Source organism: Erpetoichthys calabaricus, chromosome 6, assembly GCF_900747795.2.
Source record: "Erpetoichthys calabaricus chromosome 6, fErpCal1.3, whole genome shotgun sequence".
Lineage (NCBI taxonomy): Eukaryota > Metazoa > Chordata > Cladistia > Polypteriformes > Polypteridae > Erpetoichthys > Erpetoichthys calabaricus.
The window spans coordinates 64,105,928-64,124,538 of NC_041399.2; the positions used below are offsets into that span (position 1 = coordinate 64,105,928).

Below are 18,611 nucleotides of genomic sequence, written 5' to 3' on the forward strand. Positions count from 1 at the left end.
TAACACCCCTCTCAAATGATTGTGTTCAGGTGTTTCAAACCATACTCATTGTTAACGTGCATTAAATCAAGTGCAAAGCCATGTAATCACCATTGACAAACTGGCAGTAGAACAGATCATACTGAAGAGCTCAGTGATTTAAACGTGGCACTGTCACGGGATGACACCTTTGCCACAAGTTAGTATGTGAAATTTCTGCTCTGCTAGATCTGTCAACTGTAAGTGCTATTTTTGTGAAGTGGAAGCACCTAGGATCACCAGCAGGTCAGACATGAAATGGTACACCACGTAAACTCACAGAGCAGGGCACATAGAGTGTCTAAATTGCCTCTCTTGTATTGCATCACTCACAACGGAGTTGCAAATTGCCTTTGGAATCCACATTAGCACAAGAACTGTGTGTCAGGAGCTTCATGAAATGGGATTACATGGCTGGGCAGCTGCACACAAACCGAAGTTCACTAAATGCAACACCAAGCATCAGTTGGAGAGGTGTAAAGCAAACTGCCATTGAACTCTGGAGCAGTGCAAATGTGTTCTCTGGAGTGATGAATCATGCTTTACTAACTGGAAGCCTGATAGACGAATCTGGGTTTGTCAAATGCCAGAAGAACACTACCTCCACACTATTGCACATTGTCTACTGTAAAATCTGGTGGAGGAGTACCTGGAGCTGTTTTTTCAGCATTTACACTAGGCCCATTAGTTCCAGTTAAGGGTATTGCTAAGACTACAGCATACAAAGACCTTTTAGATTGTGTGCTTCCAACTTTGTGGCAACATTTTTGGGAAGGTCCATTTCTGTTCCAGCATGACTGCTCCCCCGGCACAAAGCCAGGTCCACAAAGACATGGTTTGACAAGTTTGGTGTGGAGGAACTTGAGTGGCCTGCAGAGAGTCCTAACCCCGCACTGAAGTCCTTTGGGATGAATTGGAATGACCTTTATGATCCAGGTTTTTTTGTCTGACATTAGTACCTGACTTTTGGCTGAATAGGTGCAAATTCCCACAGGCATACTCCAAAAACATGTGTAAAGCCTACCCAGAAAGAGTCAACGCTGTTATACCCACCAAGAGGGGCCAACTGCATATTAATGTCCATGGATTTGGAAGAAGATGTCTAACAAGTTCATACAGATGTGATGATCAGGTGTCCTCAAAGTTTTGACTATATAAGGCAGATGCACTATGGGTAGTACCTAAAATTGAGTGTTACCGATTCTCAATTAGCACATTCTGTATTTCTCACAGATTAACTCCAAACTGTCAATTGGTCATGGACTTGTGGTGGAAATGTTTATCACATTTGAGTTGGTCTTCACGGTCTTTGCAACATGTGATTCAAAAAGGCAGGATTTGAAAGGCTCTCCGGCTTTGGCAATTGGCTTTGCTGTTACTATTGGACACCTGTTTGCTGTAAGTTTGTTTTCATTCTCTTAAATATTTGACAGAATGAGCCGCCTTTAGGAGTTCATTCTTTTTTCATTGTGAAGCATGTGATTTAGATTTAAAGCACAAGATGTACTTTATTAAATTTGAAAATTAGTGATTTTTCATGAAAAAGATACGCAAATGCAATTTTTGATAGTTTGCTACTACTAGGATGTTCAGAATAATTGTTATAGATTAGCATAGACAACCTTTATGTGAGAAGCGGATTATTTCTGAAAGAGGAACAATGACAATTTACAGAGGAAGAGTTGAAAAGGGAATAGAAAAAAGGGAACATCAAATAAACTCTGTAAGGCTTTTTAAAATAACATCTAAAAATACAGTAAATTAGAGAAAGGGAAATATGTGCTTAGATTTTAGTAACTTAAAAAAATTGAAAAGAACAGATGAGAACTAAAAAAAACAAAAATGAAGAGTCATTTTTTTTAAGTCAGTGGCCCTGCTGCGATAAATGTCCAGTAAACTTGGAAACGTGACAAGTTTTGTGGTGAACTTTACCCCCTAGTGAGTGGTGCATTGGTTAGGATGCTGCCTCACTGCTCCAGGTTCTTGGGCTTCAATGCTCAATCTCAGTGTGGGGTTTTCACACATCTGTGGGGGGTTTTTATGAAATTTTCCTCCCATATGTCGGTTACTTTTTGGCCCTTTGTGAAGGGAGTATTGGGTAAGTGCCAACTTTGTAGTCAGTGCTCCAGGAAAGACTTCAACTTTCATAATTCTTAACTTTATTAAGTACGTTGGATAGTAAATAGATGTATCTATGTTTTAATAATTTAAACAGTGTAATTTGGAACACTTGCAATCATTTATTAAAACACACATGTCCCGTCATTTTGCAGTCAATGATTCTAGGATAGTTGGAATTTGAAAGGAACATATTATTCCTGTTTTTTAAAGAAATGTTTTTATAGCATGTGCTGAATTAACCATCGGTTTTAATGTTTAATGTAACATGTTTACATTTATTCTTTTGTAGATAAATTATACTGGAGCAAGTATGAATCCTGCCCGATCTTTTGGACCTGCTGTTATCACAGGAAAATGGGAAAACCACTGGGTGAGATTTAATTGACATCACCTTCCCCGGTAGACAGTGAGGTGAAGTGAATAAGTTATTGGATATTAAAACTCAAGGTTCTGAGGTTCAGTGTCTGACTTTGCACATTGTGTGATGGGCAAGTCACCTAACACACCTATGGTCCAATTGTAAAAATATATGTGAACAATTGTACTATACCATGAACTTGTAAATAATTACAGCAGATAAATATACAGGCCCTGTCATGCAGTGACATAACCAGAACATGGAATTGGAGGCTCACAGAAAAACTGCTAGTGTTAAATTAACACAGAAAGAGTATACAAACACTTTAAGGGCTTCTTTAACACAATTTAACACTGACCATTTTTCTGTGTATAGAGAGAAAGAAAGAGACTACATAGGCTCAACAAGGTCAAGAAGACTGCTAATAAAAAGAGGTAAAAGTGTGATGTGTAGATGGGCAGGACTGACGTACTATTAATAATGTCAAAGACCACGAGTCTCAAACTTGGCTTCTGGAAAGCCAAGTGTCGACAAGGTTTCACTCTGACCACTTTTAAAAAAAGAAATAAACACATACAGAATGCAAACTTGCTGTTAACAAAACACCACTTTCATGGCTTTTAGAACTCTGACTTTACTAATATAGTATTAGAGATTTATCTTTTTTAAGAGCACCATGTAAGTGTTTTCCTGAGCAGAGCAGATTGGTATTTCCCAGGCCTTCTCTTTTTTTGCCTTATTTCAAGTATTTTATTGAGTGAGATGCCTTAAGCTGAATGCTCACATAAGTTCAGTGTTTCTCTTTTTTGCATTCATAAATCATTAAGGTAATTGACGGCTCTAAATTGGCCTTGTGTGAGTGGGCTTACAACTTGGCGTCCTGCCTTACATCTAATACTGCTGGGATAGGCTCTGGCCCACAATGACTCTGACTTGGGATAAGTGGGATTGAGTGTGTTACGTTAATACATCATTTAAAATGGGCATTTTGTTTGTTTCTGAGAATTTACAGCTTCATCACTTAATTTTCATCATTCAGCACTAAGCTAATCTTTTTTCTTTTCCTTCAGAGATGAGCCAGGGAAACGCTTATGATTGTGCAGGCACCTTAGATTTTAATGGAAACTACCATTAATAAATGTGTGCTTTGTCAGTTTTTAAAAGAAAATTTAACACGTTAACATTAAGCAGACAATTCAATTAGAGCTTCTTGGACCTAAAAAATAAAATTAATAACAAAAAGCAAGGTACAATTAAAAAGTAAACCAGGAGCACATTGCTAAAAGTCATACATCGTATAATAACTATGGTTGCCTTCAGAATTCTTGTTAGAGTAAGAATATTTCTGCCAACTAACACAGATTGTTATAAATCTTGCATTAAAACCTCTTCATAGTTTGTTGTCTGTGGCCTGCATGAAACATCTGTAATGTCTGCTTCTCCCAATGTCCAAAACTCTTTGAAAGACTTAATAAGTGATACAAGTTGTACCTTTTGAATGAAAGCTTTTGAGCAGCTTCAGAACTAGATCAGAAACTTGAGTATAAAGCGTGCACTGCATGTTCCCAAATAACAAAGGGCTCTGCTAATGAATCCCTGGGGACCTAATTTCATTGTGTTTATGCCCCAAGTTCAGAAAACGGCATTTCAGAACTATTTCATATGGTTTCAGCCTGACAAGTTCAGATCTGGCCGTATGGTTTTGCATTTTGCTTTGAAAAAGATGGGTTAAAGTGCAGCTTGCAAACATCAAGATACTCGAGCATTTAGACAAGACATCTAGTTTGATAAAAGGGTATATGAGTACTTAAGTTTACTATGTATTACTTTAAGTTAGCCAACAGATCTCAAAGCAAAAATATATTTAAATATACAATATACCATATATATATATATATATATATATATACAGTATATAAATATACAGGGTGGGCAAACATCCTTTTAATATATGACATGCCTTATGGAAACAGTAGTATTTCAGCAGTGACATGACGTTTATTGGATTAACAGATAATATGCAATATGCATCATAACAAAATTAGACAGGTGCATAAATTTGGGCACCCCAACAGAGATATTACATCAACACTTAGTTCAGCCTCCATTTGCAAATATAACAGCCTCTAGACGCCTCCTATAGCCTTTGATGAGTGTCTGGATTCTGGATGGAGATATTTTTGACCATTCTTCCATACAAAATCTTTCCAGTTCAGTTAAATTTGATGGCTGTTGAGCATGAACAGCCTGCTTCAAATCATCCCATAGATTTTTGATGATATTCAAGTCAGGGGACTGTGATGGCCATTCCAGAACATTGTACTTCTCCCTCTACGTGAATGCCTTTGTAGATTTCGAACTGTGTTTTGGGTCATTGTCTTGTTGGAATATCCATCCCCTGCGTAACTTCAACTTTGTGACTGATGCTTGAACATTATCCTGAAGAATTTGTTGATATTGCGTTAATTTCATCCAACCCTCGACTTTAACAAGGGCCTCAGTCCCTGAACAAGCCACACAGCCCAACAGCATGATGGACCCTCCACCAAATTTGACGGTAGGTAGCAGGTGTTTTTCTTGGAATGCGGTGTTCTTCTTCCGCCATGCAAAGCGCTTTTTGTTCTGACCAAATAACTAAATTTTTGTCTCATCAGTCCAAAGCACTTTGTTCCAAAATGAATCTGGTTTGTCTAAATGAGCATTTGCATACAACAAGCGACTCTGCTTGTGGCGTGAGTGCAAAAAGGGCTTCTTTCTCATCACCCTGCCATACAGATGTTCTTTGTGCAAATTGCGCTGAATTGTAGAACGATGTACATATACACCATCTGCAGCAAAATGTTCTTGCAGGTCTTTGGAGGTGATCTGTGGGTTGTCTGTAACCATTCTCACAATCCTGCGCATATGCCACTCCTGTATTTTTCTTGGCCTGCCAGACCTGGGTTTAACAGCAGCTGTGCCTGTGGCCTTCCATTTCCTGATTACATTCCTTACAGTTGAAACTGACAATTTAAACCTCTGAGATAGCTTTTTGTAGCCTTCCCCTAAACCATGATACTGAACAATGTTTGTTTTTAGATCTTTTGAGAGTTGCTTTGAGGATCCCATGCTGTCGCTCTTCAGAGGAGAGTCTAAGGGAAGCACAACTTGCAATTGACCACCTTAAATACCTTTTCTCATGATTGGACACACCTGTCTATGAAGTTCAAGGCTTAAAGAGCTAATCCAACCGATTTGGTGTTGCAAGTAATGAGCATTGAGCAGTTACATGCATTCAAATCAGCAAAATTACCAGGGGGACCAACATTTTTGCACAGCCAGTTTTTCACATTTGATTTAATTTCATACAACTAAATACTACTTCACTAAAAATCTTTGTTTGGAAAACACTCCAGTACTCAGATGTTCCTAGGAAATGAAAGACATACCACTCTTATCTTTTTTGTTGAAAGTAAATTATTAAGCAGGCTGAGAGGGTTTCCCAAACTTTTTCATATGACTGTATATATATATATATATATATATATATATATATATATATATATATATATATATAATTTGTTTCATATTGTATCGGGATTTCGGAGGAGCGACCGCGTCTCCTTGGGGTGCGTTCTGCCCTCCTCTTCACAATGTTAGTGGCAGAGACGTGAAGTGGCTGGTGCATAGTGCGGGCTTTGGGGGGTTGGCGAGCGAAGCGAGCAGGGGGAAGCCCCTAGTATATATATATATATAATGTAAAAATATCTTCATGTGTGTATATTACAGTATTGCTATAAATGAAATGAGACTGGTCATCTAAACAAATACAAAAAGTTTGTTTATTTTTAAAATAATAATTAAACGCACAAGTGAGGGATAGCACAAAGAAAAGCTCAAAGTATAAAATAAACCAGTTAAACACCTATTTCCCCTCTGCGTTCCTGTGTCTCAAAGCTCTCTCTAACATAACCTACTGTCTTTCTCATTTACCAGTCTAACCTCCCACAACTGAACTCTTGTCTCTGACTTTGCTCCCAACCCCAAGCTCATCAGACAGTTGGGACCGTGATGGTTTCATAATCCATTCCCAAGACCCATTTTGCAGCCCCACACCTTATGTAGGAATCGTACACCCAGAGCTTTTTCTGATGATCCCTGTTGCTTCTGTACTTCTAAGCCATAAGCAGCATTTAAAGGGGCAGGCAACCTCTCAGGTACTGGTATTTATAAGTAATATATTGGGGTCTCCTTCGCTTTTGCTCCTCCATCGATTACTGTCCTCAACTGATCTCCAACAACCTTTATGTCCAGCAATTAATTACATCTGTAGCTACTACTGCTGTCTTTTTTGGTGACTTCTCCTAAGCCTTCCTCTTTTTTTCTTGCCTGGCAGGTCTATCCTTAGCATTCTTCTCCCAATATACCCAGCATCTTTCCTCTGCACATGTCCAAACCAACGCAATCTCGCCTCTCTGACTTTGTGTCCCAACCGTCTAATGTACCCTCTAATGTACTCATTTCTAATCCTATCCATCCTCGTCACACCCAGTGCCAATCTTAACATCTTTAACTCTGCCACCTCCAGCTCTGTCTCCTGCTTTGTGGTCAGTGCCACCGTCTCCAACCCATATAACATAGCTGGTCTCACTACCATCCTATAGACCTTCCCTTTCACTCTTGCTGATACCCGTCTGTCACAAATTACTCCTGACACTCTTCTCTACCCATTCCACCCTGCCTGCACTCTCTTTTTCAGCTCTCTTCCACAATCCCATTACTCTGTATTGTTGATCCCAAGTATTTAAACTCATCCACCTTCGCCAACTCTACTCCCTGCATCCTCACCATTCCACTGACCTCCCTCTCATTTACACACATGTATTCTGTCTTGTTCCTACTGACCTTCATTCTTCTCCTCTCTAGAGCATATCTCCACCTCTCCAGGGTCTCCTCAACCTGTTCCCTACTATCGCTACAGATCACAGTGTCATCAGCAAACATCATAGTCCACGAGGACTCCTGTCTAATCTTGTCTGTCAACCTGTCCATCACAATTGAAAATAAGAAAGGACTCGGAGCCGGTCCCTGATGTAATCCCACCTCCACCTTGAATGCATCCGTCACTCCTACCGCAGACCTCACCACTGTCACACTTACCTCGTACATATCCTGTACAACTCTCACATACTTCTCTGCCACTCCCAACTTCCTCACACAATACCACAACTCCTCTCGAGGCACCCTGTCATATGCTTTCTCCAGGTCCACAAAGACGCAATGCAACTCCTTCTGGCCTTCTCTAAACTTCTCCATCAATACCCTCAGAGCAAACATTGCACCTGTGGTGCTCTTTCTTGGCATGAAACCATACTGCTGCTCACTAATCATCACCTCACTTCTTAACCTAGCTTCCACTACTCTTTCCCATAACTTCATGCTGTGACTCATCAATTTTATTCCCCTGTAGTTACTGCAGTCCGGCACATCCCCCTTATTCTTAAACCAGTACACTTCTTCTCCACTCCTCAGGCATCCTGTCACTTTCCAAGATTCCATTAAACAATCTGGTTAAAACCTCTACTGCCATCTCTCCTAAACATCTCCATGCTTCCATAGGTATGACATCTGGACCAACAGCTTTTCCATTCTTCGTCCTCTTCATAGCTGTCCTTACTTCCTCCTTGCTAATCCGTTGCACTTCCTGATTCACTATCTCCACATCATCCAACCTCTTCTCTCTCTTGTTCTCTTCATTCATCAGCCTCTCAAAGTACTCTTTCCATCTGCTCCACACACTCTCCTCGCTTGTGTGTACATTTCCATCTTTATCCTTTATCACCCTAACCTGCTGCACATCTTTCCCAGCTTGGTCCCTCTGTCTAGCCAATCGGTACAGGTCCTTTTCTCCCTCCTTAGTGTCCAACCTCTCATACAACTCATCATATGCCTTTTCTTTAGCCTTCACCACCTCTCTCTTCACATTGTGCCTTATTTCCTTGTACTCTTGTCTACTTTCTGCATCTCTCTGACTATCCCACTTCTTCTTTGCCATCCTCTTCCTCTGTATACTCTCCTGTATTTCCTCATTCCACCACCAGGTTTCCTTTTCCTTCTTCCTCTTTCCAGATGTCACGCCAAGCACCCTTCTTGCTGTCACCCTTACTACATCCGCTGTAGTTTCCCAGCTGTCTGGTAACTCTTCACTGCCACCCAGCACCTGTCTCACCTCCTCCCTAAACTCAACCTTACAGTCTTCCTTTTTCAACTTACACCATTTGATCCTTGGCTCTGCCCTCACTCTCTTCCTCTTCTTGGTCTCCAACGTCATCCTACAGACCACCATCCTATGCTGTTTAACTACACTTTCCCCTGCCACCACTTTGCAGTCTTCAATCTCCTTCAGATTGACTAATCTGCATAGGATGTAATCTACCTGTGTGCATCTTCCTCCACTCTTGTATGTAACCCTATGTTCCTCCCTCTTCTTAAAATACGTATTCACCACAGCCATGTCCATCCTTTTGGCAAAATCCACTATCCTCTGACCTTCTTCATTCCTCTCCTTGACACCATACCTACCCATCACCTCCTCGTCTCCACTGTTCCCTTCACCAACATGCCCATTGAAATCCGCTCCAATCACCACTTTCTGTCCCTTGGGTACACTGTCCATCACTTCGTCCAACTCACTCCAAAAATCTTCTTTCTCATCCATTGCACACCCAACTTGCAGTGCATATGCACTAACAACATTCATCATCACACGTCCAATTTCCAGCTTCATAATCATTACTCTGCCTGACACTCTTTTCACCTCCAAAACACTCTTGACATACTGTTCCTTCAGAATAACTCCTACTCCATTTCTCCTCCTATCCACACCATGATAGAACAATTTGAATCCACTTCCGATCCACCTGGCCTTACTCTCCTTCCATTTAGTCTCTTTCCCAGACAATATACCAACCTTCCTTCTCTCCATCATATCTGCTAAATCTCTCCCCTTACCAGTCATACTTCCAACATTCAAAGTTCCCACCCTCAGTTCCACTCTCTTTACTTTCCTCCTATCCTCCTGCCTCCAGACACGTCTACCCCCTCTTCTTCTCCTTCTTCTTCTTCGGCAAACAGTAGCCCAATTTCCGCCAGCACCCTGTTGGCTAATAGTACTGCCATGGCTATTGTTACCTAATTGCAACTACATATCATTTTTCTAAGCGCTTTTGCTTCCATTTTTTATGTTGTGTATGAGTACTATAACTTTAAAAAGATTGCTGAATTTTATTTGTATATCTTTTGAAGCTTTTTTATTTTCTTAATCCTTACCTAATCTCCCCTCATTTGTGCTCCATTGAGTCATGATCTCTTCATTGTTCACGTCTAGTTCTTTATATAATATCCATCCATCCATCCATTATCCAACCCGCTATATCCTAACTACAGGGTCACGGGGGTCTGCTGGAGCCAATCCCAGCCAACACAGGGTGCAAGGCAGGAAACAAACCCCGGGCAGGACGCCAGCCCACCGCAGGGTGCACATCCACACACCAAGCACACTCTATGGACAATTTAGAATCACCAATGCACCTAACCTGCATGTCTTTGGACTGTGGAAGGAAACTGGAGTTCCCGGAGGAAACCCACACAAACATGGGGAGAACATTCTTTATATAATATCCTGTTTATAATTTTGCCTTAAAAAGTTTGTTAGCCAATTCAAGCGGTGCCAATCTTTGACTGCCCTTTGAATTTTGTTTTTAACATTCATGATACTTTTTGTGTGTGTTCAGGAGTTTAATTTCTGAACCTAGACAAGTATGTATAGTTCCTGCTGACATCTTAATACATCCCTGTTTCCAGCTTTTAGCATCATCACCTTGCTGATATTAATATGTTCCCTATACAGTTAACTAATACAGTTGTTGACTGCAAATGAATTTGTGATTTATATATTTTTGCTTTACATGCTCCTTACACTACATTATGTTCTGAATTGGATTCATTTTTGTGTGACCATTGTCTAACTGAGCTACTGGGCAATCATATTCCAGCCTCAACCGTTAATTTTTCTTTGATTGTTCGCGTGTTATTGTTCTAAAAGCAATTCAGACAAGTCCCTCATCAAGCTGAATATTTTGTCAAACCTGCTCTACTGTTGAATATATATATGTTCAGTGTAACTGAAGTGATGGTAGACTCTATAATGTGCTAGTGAAACTATATCTGGAGTACTGTGTGCAGATCTGGTCAGCACACTACAAAAAAGACAGAGCAGCACTAGAAGCTGTGCAGAGGAGATTGACTAAGGATTAAAGTGCAAGTCCTACTCTCACAGGCTTGGCAATTTAAACTCTTAGTTTTGAGCAAAGAAGGCAGAGTTCAGGGGCTTATCTACAACAACAACATATATATCTATAGCTCATTTTCATACATAGGATGTAACTTAAAGTGCTTTACAAGATGTCAAAGAAAAAATGCAGTAAAAAAGCAAATCAAGATGGTAAGAATAATAACTAAATAACATAAAATGACTATGGGCTTACGTAAAATAAATGTATAATTACTAGAAAAACAGAGTCTTTTATATATAGTATTGTATTCTTAGTCTCTAAAGATGAGTAAGAATGCCAAGGTCAGATGGCCGGAAGGACAGAAAAAAAAAAAAAACTTTCAGATAAGCTGGAGAAAAAAAAACATCTGCAGGGCTTCCAAAATCACTAGGCTGCCTAGACCCCACTGGGCATTCTACCTAACATAAATGTTCTTAAGTCATTCCTTGTTGTTCCAGAGTATTCAATGCAATGAGTCTCGTGGGTTGTTGGATCATCTGTCTTCATTCAGGCATCACAGGTGGCTGCACAGTGCTTTGTCCAGGTGGTGATGGCACAAAACGTCAGCACAGAAATAATGAAAAGGAAAGAAGAGGAAAGTACAGATTAATAATGATTGCAAATTCATGAAGACCATGATTACTCTATGCATGTACAGTCTATTAGTCAAATAAAAAAGCTGTTTTTAGGAGATTTTTTTAAATGATCCACAGTGTCAGCCTGGCCTATCTCTATTGATAAAGTATTCCAGATGTTTGGTGCATAACAGCAAAAGGCTGCTTTATCATTCATTTTATGCTTAGCCTTTAGAAGATATTAGGTTATGACTTAGAATGTAGGTTGATGGGCATTCCAAAATATAGGAAAGAGCAAGATTATTTAAAGCTTTATATACTATTAGTTGTATTTTAAGTAAGTTCTGAAGGACATGGGTAGCCAATATAATGGTGCCAAAATAGGTGTGTTGTGCTCAGATTTCCATTTCCTGGTTAAGATTCTTACAGTTGCTTTCTGAAGTAACTGCAACCAACTGACGTCTTTCCTAGATATTCCTATTAGGAGTGATTTACAGTAATCTAGTCAACAGAAAATAAAAGTGTAATTAACCTTGTCATTCTGCATTAAAGAGTTCTAACTTCTGAAATGTTCCTTAAATATACAAATTCAGTCCAAGTAATACAGTTATTGTGTGATTTAAAGTTTAGCTCAGAGCCTATTATTACACACACATTTTCTTTTTACGTTTGCCTTGACTTGCTAAGGGATCAAGTTTATTTCTAAGACCTAAGCCTTCAGAGGTCTGAAAGACATCAATACAATGAATCAGTCAGAATTCTTTCAATTCAATAGTCAAACACAAACTCACTTCCACTGGTGGGAATTGCAAGGAAATGTATTGAAGACTTGTGCAGGATAGACAAATGGTATGTGAAGCATTGAAGCAGCACCCTGGTAATATCCCACTTAATGAACACAAAGTTCAAAATAAAGCAGAAGGTTAACAGCAGTTATTTGGAGCTCCAGGCAGGGTGGACAAATGTCGCCCTTCATGTTCCATAGCAGGCAGTTAGTATTATTAGATAGATAGATAGATACTTTATTAAGCCCAATGGGAAATTCACATTCTTCAGCAGCAGCATACTGATACAATAAATAATATTAAATTAAAGAATGATAATAATGCAGGTGAAAAACAGACAATAACTATGTATAATGTTACATACATATACAGTCATACACGGAGCTGCTGAAAAGGCTGCCACTCACGGCGCCGGATGTTCAATATGAACATCCAATATTAGACTTCAAGGACCTGTTGGGGTAGGGGTACCTATCAGTGTCAGAAGAATATGCCCCTTCAGTAGCACAAATGGCACCCCTTTGTGTTGATACCACTTGCTTTGATGTATGCCGCATGCACAGTTTTACTTTCATAAACGGTACACAGCGGGTAAGAGCACCCACTCATAAGGAGTCAGAGGACACTGTAGCAAAATGAGGAGCCCTGTAAGTTGAAACAGAAATCTTTGACGGCTTAAGAAATATATCTGGGTGAGATATTGAAATAGCTTAACTGCTGCTAACCAAATGAGCTTGACGAACTGAATCACCTCCTTTCTTTTCTTCTTATTTTTCATGTATTGTGTATTCATTCAGTTTGTTTTAATCTTTCTTGTTTTTCTGGCTATGAAACAAAATCTACAGACATATTCAAGGAAATAATGCGCTAATCAGACAATACCCAAACTTAAACAACATTGCAGTCTGAGTTATTTTATCAAGTAATATCAAGTATCATTAATTGCAAGCTATAATAAAAATACTCACAAAATCAGGAAGATGACTTTAAATATTTCATGTCTGTCAGAGAATTCTGAAAATACACAGAATTTGGATTTTATACCTTCAAAGGCTGATTACATAATTTTCTGTTTGTCAAAAAACCCACCTTTGCGGTCAAAGCAGTGTGATAGTTTTCATTAGAGAAGGAGAATCGGCAACTCAAACTACAGCATAAGTGAGCAAACACAGCCCGCTAAGTGAACTAGTGAGCTGAAACACGAGCCACCTTTTCATTACAGATGTATCTTTAATTCTGACATGAGGAGTTTTCTCTTCCTTTTAATGTCCTTCTGTTTATAGGTCAGCGTGCTCAGCAGAAGAATATCAAGTCTAATTTTGATACTAGCTGGCCGTCATGTAATGTTGATATTGTAGAATGAATAAAGTAGGACAGGAGGTTTTTGTCATTGTTTTCAGACTCTGGAAGGCACAAGTAAATGAATTGGTTGAAAGAACATTAAACAAGAATAGGGAACCTGTACAAAAATATGCATGGGCGCCAGCTTAACAAAAGTATGTTTTAGTAACATGGTCTTTCCAAATATTTTTAAATTGAAAGACGGCAACTACAGGCCTTTGATATTTTTAAAAAAGGGTATCCACTTCGGCACAACAATTCAGGTATTTTTCTGATAGACATGATGGGGTTGTGATTGTCCAGTAAGACCAAGTTCAATGTAAAAGTGGATTTTAATAATTGCTATTTTATGTAAATAAGTTCAAAATAATTATTGGTGTTGCAATGAAAACAAATAGTATTTGTTGTATGATTAAACTCGTTGTTCATGATGTATGATAAGATGTGGTTATTTACCAAAACCCACTTATGTTTCTATGCTTTAGGTTTACTGGGTTGGTCCACTCATGGGTGCCATTATTGCAGCTGCACTGTATGATTACCTGTTCTGCCCTGACCCTGATATGAAGCGACGTTTAAAACAAGTCCTCTCAAAGTCATCTTTTCCATCAGGAAGATACATGGAAGTTGAGGATAACAAGAGCCAAGTTGATGTCGAGGATTTAATGATTAAGCCAGGATCTATTCATGTCATCGATGTAGACAGGGATGAAAAGAAAGAGAAGGACCCTACAAATGAGGTGCTTTCTTCAGTATGACTAGCCAGAAGCACTGGAAAAGGAGAGACATCAGATGAACACTTTCAACACTCAGTTGTTGTCCTCAAGGAAACTGATCTCTTGTAGAATCAGTTCCCATTTTTATGCACTTAAGGTGGAACAAGCAGCCGGAGAGTCCCTAAAATTTTGCCATGTTTTATAACCATGGATGGTCTTAAAAAAGCAAAATTTTCAGTATAGCCTGGTGGTAATAAAGTACATCGATGAAAAATATACATTTAGAATACAGTAAGGTACAGTCATTTTCATTACCCTATTTACATTTTAACACTTCATAAATGAAGATTTAATTGCGATTAAATCCACCCCCTTTTCCTTTATCATAGTACTGCAACATATTTTCCGCATACAACAGTAAGTAGCATAGTGTGTCAACCATGACAACACTGATGTTTTTACTGACATCACTCACAAAACATTTTAGCTATAGAGGTTTCAAAAGAATCACGTTTATTAATTCAACAAGTTAGTTAATTGCAAAAGACACGATGTGGAATGTCTGCAATGTGGAGGTCAACACACTTTGTTGATTTTGTAGTTCATTCTCAGTATTAAAGGCTGTAATGAAGGGGACTAGCTTTATGTTACAGAAGTTAGGAGTTTCTCCTTATTTCAGTGCTCTGTATGATATATTCTTTCTCTTTATGTAGTTTCTTTTTCCTGATAATAATTAGCATGGATCCGCACAGTAGTGCAGTGATTAACATATGTAGCTCTAGGAAGTCACATTTGATTTCAAGACCAGTCATGGTTGTTTGGAGTTTATAAGGCTATAAGTTTTCTTCAAGTCTCTTGAGGTTTTTGTAAGGGTTTCTTTCAACGCCACAAAGGCATGCTGGTATAGTTATTTGGTGAATCTAAAATGGCCTACTGTGAATGTCTGTACATCATATCCAGGATTGCCCCCCATGGCCCTAGAATGGTAAATGCGTGTGAGCAAAATGGATGGCATAAAATGTTACACGATTTAGTTATGTGTTAAAAAATGAGAATGTTTTTATTATTGTTCCTCAAGATAGCCTTAAAGTATCATAGTTTCCACTCATTAAATTATAAATGCAAAAAAGTACACCTAAGCTGTCCTAAAAGTAAGAATAATCATAACATACCTGCAGTTCTATCATTCCTACACATACCATATAAACTCACGTATAAGTCGGGTCTTGAAACCCGAAAAATCGATCATAAAATCAGACCCCGACTTATACACCCATTCAAAAATGCGACACTTAATTTAAAAAAAAATTTTTTTTTACATGTTCTTGCCTCCTCCAATCTCGCATCAGTTTCTCAGACGCATCAAATTTTGTTGCAGCAGCGCAGTTACCAATTTCTTTTGCCACTTCAACGGCTTTTAATTTAAAACCAGCTTCATATATTCTTCTGAACGAATGCTCCGTCATAGATAAGGGATGCTCTTACGATAAAAGTGTATGAGGGTGTGAGATACAAAAAACACACAACATTGCAAACGTCACTTTGGAATAGTTCGGGTATTACTGTGTGGTCACGTAGTCACAATAGAGAGAGAGGTTAGGAGTACACGCTGATACAGCACATTGCCGCACCCACATAGAAAAAAAAGGCCGTGTGCTCTGTGGTTACTCTCTCAAGTGGGCATTAGCATATCGTAATCTCTTGGACCAATAGCGTGAGTTTTCCGCATTCGACTTATACGACCAACATTATAAAATACCAGAAATTATACAGTCCTGACTTATCCGCAAGAGAACGTATCCGTGAGTATATATGGTAGTCATCAGTAACCCTTATGCAGTAAGACAGTTCTGTGAGTGCAACTTTTTTTGACTTTAATTGTAAACCAAAACTTGCTTTTGTCAGAGGTTTATCCATTTTTGCATTCTTCAATACACCACTTTATAAAACTTAGAATCTCTGGTGTCTCAAGAGAATGGGTGTTTTAAGTTTCAGATTGCTTTTTGTTTATTCTTTATAAACTCTGTTTCCAGATCTTTATGTAACTGAACATTATTTTTTTTTTAAAAAAGTCACACGTTTTGACTATTTTGTTCATCTCATCTCGCACTTATGTCAGTGACATTGCCACGCGTTGTTAGACCACATATGAGTTTATGAGCCCCAACCATAAAAATAAAAAAGAATAATTTTCAGGTTTCATTTAGTAGTGAACATTTTGCAGATGAATAATTATAATGATTATACATTTCCTTTACATATATTTTACTTTTCTATTTGTACTGTTTATGTAGTAATGTGCAAATACATTTGATTCAGCATGATACGGAGAGGCTAAATAGTCTGCCTAATGTCCTTCACTAATTTAATTTCTTTTTAGTCTCAGGGTAACCAGCCTCCATTCTGGAGACCCCTTCCAGCAGTGAGGTTTCATGTCTGCAAATTTTCAATCACATGCCAAATGCTGCCTTTAAATCAAGCATCTATTATTTTACTGTCACTTCATTCAATAAATGTTGTCAGTGTTCATTAATCTTACAGAAAAGGGCCTGTTGCTTCCTACTGGGCCTACTGGAAAGTTTAGGAGGTTTTATTATCAGCAATTGAATTTAACAATTTATCCTTACAAACTGTAACTGCCACACTTTGCATGTGCTGAGGTTCTATTCATTCAATCCACAAATAGAAAATGATGTTTTGAGTGAGTAATTAAAGTTTAAGTTTTAATAGTTTATCAGTTAATTGATGTGACCAATTAGTGTGTGGTAATGGATGTTAATATAAATTAAAATTAATAGTCACCAGTCTATTAAAAAAAATCTGTTGTTATTTTTAATATAAACATTTATAAGCACTTAATGTATGTAAGCATTGTTGCAATTCTTTAACTTACCAATAATGAAATTACCACACCGACAAGAACGTTTGATAGTTACCTTCTAGTTTAAAATAAGTCAAACCTCCTTATACTCATTCTGTCATGGACAGGAAACAGATTGGCCATTGCAACAAAACATCTCCTAGTCCTGTGAAGATAGTTAAGCTACAAATAAAAAATATATAAAAACTACAGAATTGATTTAGCTGCAAAACTACAAAAAAAAAGCCCATCTTTAACTGCCTAATTCGTAACTTCTGAAAATTAAAGTACAGTAAACCTGAGTCTGTTAGGCATGGGCTGAAGTTGAGAGCTGGCAGTCTCAACCCAAAATATGACATGCATATTTGAGCAATTGATCGTAAAAATGTGCAGCTTCATTCTTTATTTTTTGTATAGAATCCTTATATATCAGCTATCCTTTCCAATGCCAGTTCTTTACAATTTTGCCGAGTTGCATATTAAGGGCATAATTTTTTTCTTAGGAGAAACTTGAAATTATTGCAGAATGTTCAGCTACGTTACATACATTGTGTTAAGAAATAAAAGAAAAATATAAACTAAATTTTTAATGCCTGAAACATTTCATTGTTGCTGCATTTTCATTAATTGAAATTAAAAATGCATTTTGTTTAAGTAGAGGGGTACTTAACTGGAATTCTCAACGGCTGCAGCGTTTTTTCCTAGTTGCCCCCAAAAAATTAAACATACAGTGCAGTATTTAGATTTATTTTCTTGGTTATACAATGTAATTTTTATTGCAAGGAGTTTATCGTTCTACAGTATTTTTTTTAGTGATCAATGTTTTTGTTTATAATGATTTACCATTATGATGGACAGGATTCCTGGCCAGGTCTGGTTTATGCCTCTGGTTGCCACTGTGATAGGCTCCGGCACCCTGAAATCTGGAAATGGCTAAACTAATCCCAAATAAAACCTGCAGCCCTTGAGATGTGTGGTTGAGCAGCACCTACTTAACAAATGGTAACAATGTTTAAGTAATGCACTAACTGATGTGTGGCAGCTTTCACACGCTATTGTAGTGTATTATAAACTGTTGAAGAGTATAAAAATTAAAATTTATTTTTGATCACTTACACAGAGTAATTGGTCTTCCTTTTGTTGTTAATGCATAAACAGTACATAAAATAAACACACTGGGCAAATTCTTGGAAACACTATAATAAACTGCGTAGGGTCTCCTTTTGCTCTCAAAATGGCTTCAGTTCTTCGTGTCATGGATTCCACAATATGCTAAAATATATTCCTTTGTATCTCACAGTTTCTGCAGACTTGTCAGCTGCACATTCATGCTGTGAATCTCCAGTTCTACCATATCTCAAAGGTGTTCTATTTAATTCAGATCTGGTGAATGGGAAGGCCACTGAAGAACACTGAACTCATTGCCATGCTCATGAAACCAGTTTGAGATGACTTTTGCTTTGTGTCATGGTACAGGATCATGCTGGAAGGAGCCATTAGAAAATGGGTAAAATATGGCAATGAA

General features: G+C 38.2%; 1 protein-coding gene across 1 annotated transcript in view; it reads left to right on the forward strand.

Annotated features, from left to right (window-relative positions):
- aqp4 (aquaporin 4) overlaps nucleotides 1-18,207 on the forward strand; it is a 28,537-nt gene extending 10,330 nt beyond the window's left edge. Inside the window, exons 3-5 of the mRNA XM_051929327.1 lie at nucleotides 1,252-1,416; nucleotides 2,429-2,509; nucleotides 13,996-18,207. Of these exons, the coding sequence (XP_051785287.1) occupies nucleotides 1,252-1,416; nucleotides 2,429-2,509; nucleotides 13,996-14,268 (519 nt within the window). The 3' untranslated portion in view covers nucleotides 14,269-18,207. The remainder of the gene's footprint in view (nucleotides 1-1,251; nucleotides 1,417-2,428; nucleotides 2,510-13,995) is intronic.
- The last annotated feature ends 404 nt before the right edge of the window (nucleotides 18,208-18,611 follow it).